At 32.8% G+C, this 11,323-nt stretch overlaps 1 protein-coding gene across 4 annotated transcripts in view; it reads left to right on the top strand.

Annotated features, from left to right (window-relative positions):
• Positions 1-4,443, top strand: part of Usp32 (Ubiquitin specific protease 32) — an 87,209-nt gene extending 82,766 nt beyond the window's left edge. For all 4 annotated transcript variants that reach the window (XM_074170740.1, XM_074170739.1, XM_074170741.1 and 1 more), the window contains exon 21: positions 2,082-4,443. In XM_074170740.1, coding sequence (XP_074026841.1) covers positions 2,082-2,699 — 618 coding nt within the window. In that variant the 3' untranslated portion in view covers positions 2,700-4,443. The remainder of the gene's footprint in view (positions 1-2,081) is intronic.
• The last annotated feature ends 6,880 nt before the right edge of the window (positions 4,444-11,323 follow it).

An 11,323-nucleotide genomic window follows, 5' to 3' on the forward strand; every position in this document is an offset into this window, starting at 1 on the left:
TAGTAGTTTCCTATATATTTTGTAGATGGCGTCCAAAAGAAGTGTATGCAAACCTCACATAAAAATAGAATTTCTTTACAGTACCTTCAAAAAACTCATTAACTATTTAATTATAATCTTTGCAATTTCACTAACACCTAGACACAATACTGTCAGCATTTCATCATTATTTTAATACATATCTAGAATATACAGTTCAAACGAGCCACTGGAAATGAGTCAATTGTTATTGAGACTATAAAAAATCGTGAATAATATCACCTTTGGTTTTTAGGGGAACACATTTCTACGTAACCTCCTTGTCAGCCACTCCTTTCCTAAAAACCCTCATGTCAAAAATTTGAAATGAAAATAATAGTAGAGTGCTGCATCATTTGAAAGGTCTAATTCTGTATTCAACTCTGTAACACTATTGATATTACAATGTCGAAAAAATAAAATACTCTTTTGGGTTTTCATTCATTTCCAAGCACACAACTTCACTATTTGAAATGTTCAAACTGAATGACTATAATGAAAATGATAGAAATAAGAACTCACTGTAGAACATTTTTTGTTTGGTACAGAATATGATCCTAAATTGCATCAAGTAGTTACTACTGAAGTCGATATTTTTATCAAAGTTATTTTTTATTTTTGCTCTGTTTGAACTCGAGTTATTATTTTGTTCACTGTCTTTTCTTCTATAAAAAATGGTTTATACCCTTCAAAAGCGGATTGAAATAGAGGGTTTATACCACTAATATGAAAGATGTGCAAGGGCCATTGCTTGTGTCTTCAACAAGACTAATCTAGGAATTGAATTGATTTTTACATAGATTCATGTAAAGTGTCTAATTTAGACAACTTGACCGTTCAAAAAAGTCAATAACGAAAGCATTATTGATGCAGGTCTAGGCCATGTTGCCTTAATGGAAAATAGGCAGTCTTTGACTAAGTTATCCCAACCATCAGGCATGAGTCATACAAATGTTGGAATTTTTCATCAACACAAACTACATCTTTACAAAATGAAAATGATTCATGAATTGAACTAATATGATTCAACATAATGTACCTTTTATCTGAATGGGCAAGATAATCATCAAAATTTACATTACTGGAATGATTCAAATCCCAAATATAACACGACAAATTCACATATGATATCCACAAAAACTTAATGTTTGTGCAGGAGTTTTTGATAACCATATTATAAAACCATTCTTTTTGGAAGCAACTTCAAATCGTGAAGGATGTTTCAATTTGCTGAATAATCAAGTTATGCTAAGCGTTAACAATTTCATCAAATCAAAGATGGGGTTCCTTCTCATAGCCTAGTATCAGTGCTACAGTCCCTCAATAAAAATGTTCTTGGTTGATGTTGTATTGTATGAAGGTAATATCAAACTTTACCATTACCTTTGTAAGGACCGCTGAAGCCCCTCACCGTGTTGCTGTGACTTGAGCTACTCTCATTGCAAGTCAGAGGAGTTGCTCGAAGAGTCGTTTCGTTTGTAGTTGTGGTCTATTAAATTTCCACGAATGTTGTCGACATCCATGGAGCTTCCTACATGTATGTGAAACAAAATATTCTGAGAGATCCCCTGGTAACCCATATGCTTTGGCACCATTCATCCTTCAGCATAGTCGCATAACACCATTGGATAAATCCACTTATCAGTTGCCTCTTACAACAGGCAAGGGTTACCGCAGACTTTGTCTAACCTCTGTTGCTGCAGGGGGAAGTTCTTTTCTTCGTCAGGCTTTTCTCCCTTGATCCATCTGACTTGGGAGGCCCTGCCAGTAGCTAAGTTATCGCCGGCATGGTTTGCGACATTATCAAAAAACGCAACCCCTACCATCCAATATGACAATGAGGTAATAGTTACTCAAATTTTTTTTTTCAATAATAACTTGAACTAGTGTACTGAATTTGAGTATCTTGCAATGCAAGAGTTTGATTTTTGAAAGGTATATAGTTAATTGATTATTTGGTTTTTAATTTATTGTAGGTACATGTTTACCTAGTTTTATAATCCCTACATATATGAACGTTAATCAGAATTTCCAAATATTCTGAATGAAAATTTTCATTACAGAGCCATTCTGGACTAATGAATGGGGGTCACTACATCTCCTACGCCTGCAATCCAAATGGACATTGGTACTGCTACAATGACAGCTCCTGTCGTGAAATTATAACAGACTCTGATACAAACACACATAAATCCATATCATCTACGAATTCCAAAAGCTCTGGTTGTACTCCATTGAGCAGGAGAAAAATCATGGCAAGAAAACTAAGCACTGGCAGCAATACTTCTGATGAACAAGATAAAAAAGATAAAACCCCTTCAATTGGAACTTTTGAAACTTTAGCGACAGCTGCTTCAACGGAAACTTTGGACAGCTCACATTCTAACTCAGCCAATTCAATTGACAAACTTGGAATCACTTCTGATATGATCAATGAAAAACTTTTAAAAGATTCCCCATATTCAAGCAGGAAGTCTCTGAATAGCTACAAATGCCCATACACAGAAGTCAAGGTTCCGAAAATAGACACTAGTTCAGCGTATATCTTATTTTATGAGCGATCCGGGCTTGATTATCAACCATACTTACCTAAAGTGATACCGAATGGAAAACAAGTGCCTATAGAAGATTATGATGAGAGCGAATCAGAAATGAGAAAACAATTGTGTACTATACAGTAATGAATACGTTTCTTAGTTGAAACTTCTGTTTTTTTTTGTAAATGGGTTTGTTGTTAATTTTTGTATTGATGAATGATTTTTTGTGTGTGTTCTTCAGATACACTCCTTTAAGCGTTTTCCTGCCACTATGTGGTAAGTGCGGAACCCAAAAGTTCCATATATTTTTATTTCTTATTTTTGAAATAATACCTGTAATGACTTGAAATTTTGAATATAAACTCGAAATTAGGACTTCTAATGTTGAAATTTTCATTTATCAAACCAAAATTTCTGCTTTTGTTGTCTGAAACAGGAAATTAAAATGTGTGGTGCTTTCTAAAGTAAGGAGTTTTCTGAAAATATTGAATCTTTAAGGAGTTTGATGTATCGAAAAATCTTTTTCATATTTTCTCTACAAAAGATTATATCTTGTTTGATATTAGTAGGTTTAATTTTCATTTTCATATGGCAATAACCAAGTTTGTGGCACATGAAATAATTGGTTACATTCTGTATCTAACATGTGATTTTTTGAAAGAAAGTTGTAGGTCACATATCCTTTTTATGCATTCCAATGATAACTTGTCTTAAATAAATAGTATGTTTTATTATGCTATCATCTGAAACAAAACCATTAATTAGTTTTGGAAATACTTCTGAGATTTTTTTTGTATATCTTTCTTCAGTTGGAATGGCTAAGCTACATTATTCATGAATAGTTTTTGTCTTATCACAATTTACTAAGAACCATGAATCTCTAGGCAACAACTTGACCTTTTTATACACCCAATTTATACCTATTCAAAGCATTCATCCAAATTTTTATAAATGTTTTGCGGAGTTCTATTTTTGCTAGGAACGTCTAAAACTACGGTAGGAAAAAATACATTTTTCAAATATTTAATATGCAGAAAGATTATGAAGTGATGGACTCAAACCTGTTATTTGCGGTGGTTGTATCGAAAAAGATTCAAAATAACACTTCAGGTTAGGTCAAGTTAATTAAAATGCACATTCCTTTCTTATTTCAGATAATAAATTTTGAATCTGAAATCATAAAATTTGATCACTTCCCAAAAGTAATACAATTCAGAAGTCGTGGATTAAATTTTCATATCCAACAAAAAATAAATCAATCATCTAGACTCATTAATACCAATCGGACTATAGTCTTGTAGTGAATGTTGGTAAAATTGGCCTATTTTCCTTTGATGATAACACAAAAAATGATTCAATCCGATTATAACTTGAATATTGATTTGTTTTTCTTCAGGTTATTTTCATTGGAAAACAAAATCAAATTTATTGATACTTTCTGTGCTACAATATGTAATATATATTAGATCTTTATTCTATTTTGATTTGTTAAAAGGTAGTATTATTAAGTTATTGAAGATCTAATTTATTTATATATGTATCCTCATAACTGAAAACTGATATATTGTGATTCAAGTCTAGTTGAAACATAAATGCCTAATCTTGAAAAAAAACTGTAATTTTTCAAAATGCTTGTAGAAACTGTTTATTTTACTTAGGAATACCAAAGATATTTTTTTAAATTCTTAATTTTTTACACACAATTTGTAGTGTCAAAATATTTATTGTAAGTTGTGTATGTATATTTCTGCTAGTCTGATATTTTAATTCCATTATTTTTTAAATATTTTAACCTGTTATAATGACACGAATTACTACATTTATGAATATGTATATGTTATATACAGTTGTATGGTGCCATTACATAAATAAAAGCTTGTATATTGTTTGCTAGTTTTTCACTCTACCAAATAAATTTATTATATTATTAGAGCCTTCAAACCTCGATATTTATGAATTCTCATGCCTCCAAAATCAAAAAGGTGTTTAAACTAAGTATTTGAGGCAAATTACTAAATTGTCCAGAAATGTTGATTTGCTTGAACGAAATTGGCATAAAAAATGTATCCAACTTGTACATATACACCTCTTTGTAGCACATGCTTGATAACAATATTATATACATAATCAAGTAAAACTTCAATGCAAGATAAGAGTTCACAAAACTGAAATACGTGTTACAGTTAGGTAAAGTTATATTGATAAAAAAGGGGAACACCTGTATATATGTTTTTTTCAGTTAGTTAACCAATGAAAATGAAAATCTCAGAGATTTGAGCATATGTACGGATAAACATATATATTTGTCAGTCAGGGTTTTTATATGACATAAGAAATAATTTTAAAATGCTTCAGCATCTTTCTCATCAATTTCCTCTTGAAAAACTAAAACACTAATTTTTATGGCTAGCCTGTCTAGCTGATTCTGAAACAATGGTCATAAAAATGTGCTGAAGTTCATGTACCAATCTCTTTGAAAAACTTTCTATATATGCTGTCTGTTCAAAAAATAAGGCGAATTTTCATTTTTCTGAAAAAAATGTTAATTATTCATCAATTTCTATTTTGTCCCCTTAGATATAATACACTTGTGCTAGTGTTTTTTTCCCAATCCTTGTAGAAGTTCTGATATGCACTTTTTGGTGTTTTTTGAACTCTGAGCAATGTGATTTTTATCTCCTCTGTCGTCGCAAAACGCCGTCCTTTCATGGGTCTCTTCAATCTTGGGAACAGGTAAAAGTTGCAGGTGCCCCCTGCAATCTAGTGAATACAGTGGCTGTGGCATGAATAACGGTTTTGTTTTTAGCCAAAAAAGTACGAACAAGAAATGATGAGTAAGCAGGTGCATTATGATGATGCAAAAGCCATGAATTGGTCTTGGCTCTCCTGGGCTTTTTCATTGTGATGATTGGACTAGTACGTTATTCACTATGAAAATGCTATTGTTTGCAAAACATTTCGTGAGATTTTTTTAAAATAAAGTTTGGAGATCAAATTGTAAGGTGTAGTTTATGAGATTGGACTTTGGTTTCGATGTCATAAACGTATACCCATGATTCGTCACCAGTTATGACCGAAATTTGAACATTAACCCTATTTTCTGAACAGTCTACGTATAGATTCTACAATGGTATTATTTTTTGTTTATATGTTACTTCTAATACTTACTATTCAACTGCTAAAGAGCAATTTCTAAATTTACAGAACAAATGTTTAAAATGGCGGACTACCATCCTTCTTGCATTGTTTTCACAGTTGATATGCTATGCAGCCGATTGAATTTTGCTTCGGAGGTCTGATTCAGTGGATACTGAAGTTGCTTATGAGTTGTTTCAAGAAACGTTCATGGAAATAATCGAAAAGATTCCGATTTGAAAATGTGATGGGTATCTATCACTTTGTACCCAAATACTTTTTCCTATTTATAGAGGTAGTCTGAATGTTATGCAATGTTCGTAAAAATATCGTTCATTAAAAGATGTAGGTATTGTGGTTCACACTTTACCAAATAAACCCAGCTACTTAACAAAGCCGATTAGCTTGTATAGTGAGTGGTCTTTCAGGTCAGACGATAATAGTACGGCTCTGCCGAACTGTAAAAACCTGATTCGGTCTCCAGCAGGGCAGGCACAAAGTATGTGCTCTGCTGAGTCATCATTTTCCAAACGGAGGCAACACACACTGTCTTTCGACAGTCCCGATGATTCAAATGACAGTGACCTTTAAGAAGGCCTGTTAAGACATCGTAGCTCATCCCTACTGTAGTCCAACACCTGTTTGGTATCAAGCTTCAAAGGGTGAATAATCGCCTTGGAGTAAGCCAATCCTGGAAGATTCTGCCAGAAGTCCATGAATCTTCTTGCCATCCAGGTGTTCAATCTATATTTGACAAAACCTAAAGCGATGCCAATGACAGGTTCTGGTCCGATGAAGCTGCTTGCAGCAGCCTCATTGCCTTCCAGTCCAGTATGGCCAGGAATCCACACCAGAGACAATCTGTTGAGTCTTCCTACCGAGGAGAGTCGTTTTTGGCAATTTCCTACCAATTTAGACGGTGCTCGGTAGGAGCTTCCAACGCCGCTTGACTGTCCGAGAATATTTTTATTGACTTGTGTATGAGGTTGGATTCTTCCAATCTTTCCGCACACAATTCAATAGCGTAAATTTCCGTTTGAAATACAGTCGCATGGGTTCCTAGGGAGGTTGATATCTCTGTCCTGGGTCTGAAACTGAAAACAATTGCACCAGAACCAGAAGGTGTTTTTGATCCATCTGTGATCCAACAACTATCTGCTCTTAATATTTCAATCTCCCGGAGGATCCAGAATCCAATCTTCAACTTTCAATGCTGTTGTTCTTAATTTTCTTCCTTTATTAGCTTGTGCTTGAACCCTCATTTTTTATTTCAGTTATTCTTCAACAGCTTGCAGTTTTGTTCCTTTACTATAAAGTTTCAAATTTGGTGAGCATCCTAGATATTGATTATGCGAATGATTATGATGATGAATTGCAGTTTCTAAATTTTTTTTCCAACCTCTGTTATTCAGAAATTTGATAAATATTTTGATATCTTGAATTGTTCTTTCTGCTAAACTATTTCCTCAGCTTCATGTCGTTCATAGAATATTTCAGAAGTAAAGAATGAGCCACAATCTGTCGCAATATTTTTCACCTTATCTTTGAAAGGAAGAATCATGAAATAATTCTTCAAAGCTTGACCACTTTGCTTCAGATCCTTACCATTAACAAATATTGTCGCCTCATCGATTGAAATTACGAATGATTTTGTTGTTCTACTGATATCAGACTTTTAACTTAACTCTTCAAAATCAATGTGTATGGTTTCAAAGTTATTATTTGAACTTTTTAATAAGTGAACATTATTTGATTTTGGCAGATATTTGAATTCAACGTGTTGGCAAGTTTCACAAGTTTTAATGCAATACTTTACATCTGTACTCATACCTTTCCAAAATATATTTTGCTGATTTTATAATACTTTTGTAGTAACCATTGTGCCCTCCTGATTCAGGATCATCATGATGAAGCATTAAGATATCTTTTTTCATATTTTCACTTTCGAATAGATATTTCTCATTTCCTTCAAATCGTGAATAAAGAGATTACACCAAAATACTTCTGGAACTTTCTGTGAAACATCTATACATAATCTTGAGATAGCATCTGCATCTTCTATTTCTTTCCCCAATTAATGATTTCAAAACTCCTCAAAAATATCTGCCATCTGGCCGAACGATCTCTTGAATGACCTAATGTTAAAAGTTGTGTAAGGGCTCTATGGTCAGTAAGAATTTTAAATTTGATTCCCTCTAGATATACTTGTGATATACTGTTTGGAACCTTTGGTGTAGTAATTAATATTACTGGAGTTTTTTCCCAACACCAAATCGTTATTTTTACACCTCGATACGTGTTTCGATCACCAAGTGATCATTTCAAGAGGAAGATAAAAGTGTTCTTGGTTTTATCTTCCTCTTGAAGATGATCACTTGGTGATCGCAACACGTGTCGAGGTGCAAAAATAACGATTTGGTGTTGGGAAAAAACTCCAGTAATATTCCCTCTAGATATGTTCTGAAAAATGTAATTGCTTATAGTAGTGCCAGACATTCTTTCTCAGTAACTGAGTAGTTCACTACACTTTTGGAAAACTTATAGGAAAAATAACTGATGACCCGTATTTGACGTGTTTTGGGTTCTATAGGATCACGTTGATATAATATGGCTCCACAACAATAGTAAGATGCATCAGTGGACAATTCATAATTCAGTCTAGGGTCTGGTATATGAAGAATAATATAATAATATTTATTGACACAAGAAAAATAATTACAGAGTATAATCTAACAAATGCAGCATTATTGTGAATAAACAAGAATATACCACGGTATACACCATTAGTATATACAAACAATTCGAGGGTACTATACTAAAATTACTAACTGTAAAATCAAATATACAATTGTAGGCTGCGATTTTATAGAATTTTGAATGCCTGTTCCCACTCATATCCAAATAAAAAGTTTCTTATGACATTTCAATTGGTCTCATGGACGAACGATTTTGCAATAATTTTTAATGTAATTTCTGAAATGATTCGTCAAACTAGTAAAGCATTGTGATGATTTCAGATATATAGTATTTCTCATATTTTTTACTTTTTTAACAGTTTCATTTTTCTGAAACTTCCGTCTATTTCTCTGCCCAAAGGGACTTCTTTTTTCAACAAAACACAAAATTGTTTCTGTCGAGCCTATTCAAAATGAGTTTCGTTAAATTTGCATATTCTTCATAGGTATATCCTCCATGCATAATGTTGTCAATAAAGACTACAATATTTTCAGTTAATAAGTCATCAAGTATTTCTTGGATAATAAATTTAAACTTAGCGCTTGAATTCTTCCACCCAAAAAGTAATCTCGTGAATTCATAATGTCCTTTTTCAGAAACAAAAGCTGTTAACTCTGGTATCTTTAGAAATTCTTATGTTCCAACAATTTCGTCGGTTCTTGGAAATGGAAAAGGATCCAATACTGTTTCATTATTGATTTTTCTGTAAATACAGAACCTGAATCGTTTTTTATAGTCAGTACACAAGGTGAAGCGTGCGGTGAATTAGATTTAACTATTATGTCTTTTCCTAACATTTCTTTTATTTTGTTATTGATCTACATTCGCTTAGTAGAAGAATATCTGTATGGTTTCAACTTCATGATTTGTGGATTTGGCTTCAATTCAAAATGAACCTCAAATGGTGATAATTTTTTATCTGTATAATCAAATATCCGTGTTAGGAATCACACGTTAATAGGTAAGACCTCGTTAGTCCTTAGCTCGCACAAGTTTCTCAACTTCTGAGAGTTGTCGTTCCAATGGGGGCGACAGCTGATTAACGGAAAACAGATTTTAAACAGACAGACAGAAATATAAAAGGGAAATGTTTCGAAATATAGTCCTCATCGACTCTTTTACTTCCATTTGATGAATTTCTCCTCAAAATTTGCAATTTTCGTATGGTATGCTCAACAATTATTAATTCAAAAGGTAAATTATCGACTACTGCAGGAAAAATTAAGAAATATTTTCTGTCCCCTTCTAATTTTCCTTTTTGATTTGAACAAGCATTTTGTGACTCCTCCTGAACTTCTGATGGATAAGTTGACATACATTTTTGGAAAATTTAATTTGCATACTAGCTTCTCATCTATTAAATCTGTATTCTATCCTGTATCAAATAAAGCTTTCACTTCAAAATTATTCAATGAAACTGTTTCACAGTTTCCTTCAAATTCTCTTAAAAAAATATAATAATTGGTATACATTTCAACTTCATCTATTTGTTCATCTAAGTAGATCACAATTATTTGTATAGTAAGAAATTCCTTTATATTTATTTTTTGAAATCTTTAAACTTTCATCCCCTGTTCTTTCCTGGTGTTGTTTCTTATTTATTTCGTTCTACATTTCCCTTGCTTCAGATTTATTATTGTAATTTTTTTTATCAAAATTAAAATTTTTCAACATATGAATCACTTCTTCATTATCATTTATGATTTTACTTCTCAATTGATTTTGAATATGATACGCTAAATAGAATAGGGCTTTTTCCCATTTCGTCGTCGTATTCTCATCAAAAATTTGTGTTTTTTTTTTGTTTTATCACCTAACCCGCGAAATTTCTAGGGGTTTTCATACCCTTTCTTCACTTCTTATATGAAGTGTAAATAACACCGTTCTGAACATTTTCTTTCAACTGCGATATCACCATAACAATTTTTTTAATAATTTGTCAGAACAACTAAAATTCCAGTGTATGAATCAGTCATTATGAAGAAAGCAACCTCACAACCTTTATTTCTCAGTGAGTAAATTTTTTGAAATGTCTATCAATTCTTCCGACAGGTTTTACTGAAACCAATACTAATGCCTCTGTAAACACAGTTTTGATCGGAGTGTCCAAGCAGATAGACGTTTGAAAACCGGATTCATTGAATCACTAGTTGTTGCTCGCGGCTTCCCCCGCGAAGTATCCGGTTTGTCACATTAGGTTTCATGACAGACCATTTTAACAAAATTCAATACAATCTTTGAACACCTATTTTTCCCCCTTGGGGGGTGGAAATTCCTGATTCCCTTTCTTGATGCTTATTTACGCTATACAAAGAACCTACCTGCATATTTCAAGATTCTAGGTTCAGTAGCTTCGACTGTACGTTAATATAAGAGCGGGCAACAGCTAGTATTTTATATTTTGACTATGAAAATATAATAACTGAAAAAATATGGCAACTGCACTAAGTAATGAATAGCTTCGAGAATCGAATTTCGCTAAACTAATCCAACCGTCAACGACGTCTGCCCGCGTTCTCGGCGGTAGCGTTTCATTGCTTAAACCACACCAGCACCCCCGCGCATCTTCCCCCGTTGTCTTACAGTAAACGCGACGCGTAATGGCTTATTGCGTTGCATCAAGTTAATCTTATTGTTATAACTTTTGAATGATTCATCCAAATTAGTGAGTGTAAAAGACAAAGTTTATCTATATTAAACACATTAAACGACAATTGTATCAATTTTTTTAAGAATTTGACAGATATTCTAAAATGTGCATTATTGAAAAAGTATCCAATTCAATTGTATTTACGGCTCAGTATTTTACATATAGTGGGTACCACATAAGAGGTAGATATATGATATCGCGGACTTTTATTTAGAACTACTTGAGACAAAGAATCTTACGGTATATT

This window comes from Leptinotarsa decemlineata, unplaced genomic scaffold (assembly GCF_025532065.1).
Source record: "Leptinotarsa decemlineata unplaced genomic scaffold, Ldec_3_MD MMD2_P_RNA_scaffold_9, whole genome shotgun sequence".
NCBI classification, from domain to species: domain Eukaryota; kingdom Metazoa; phylum Arthropoda; class Insecta; order Coleoptera; family Chrysomelidae; genus Leptinotarsa; species Leptinotarsa decemlineata.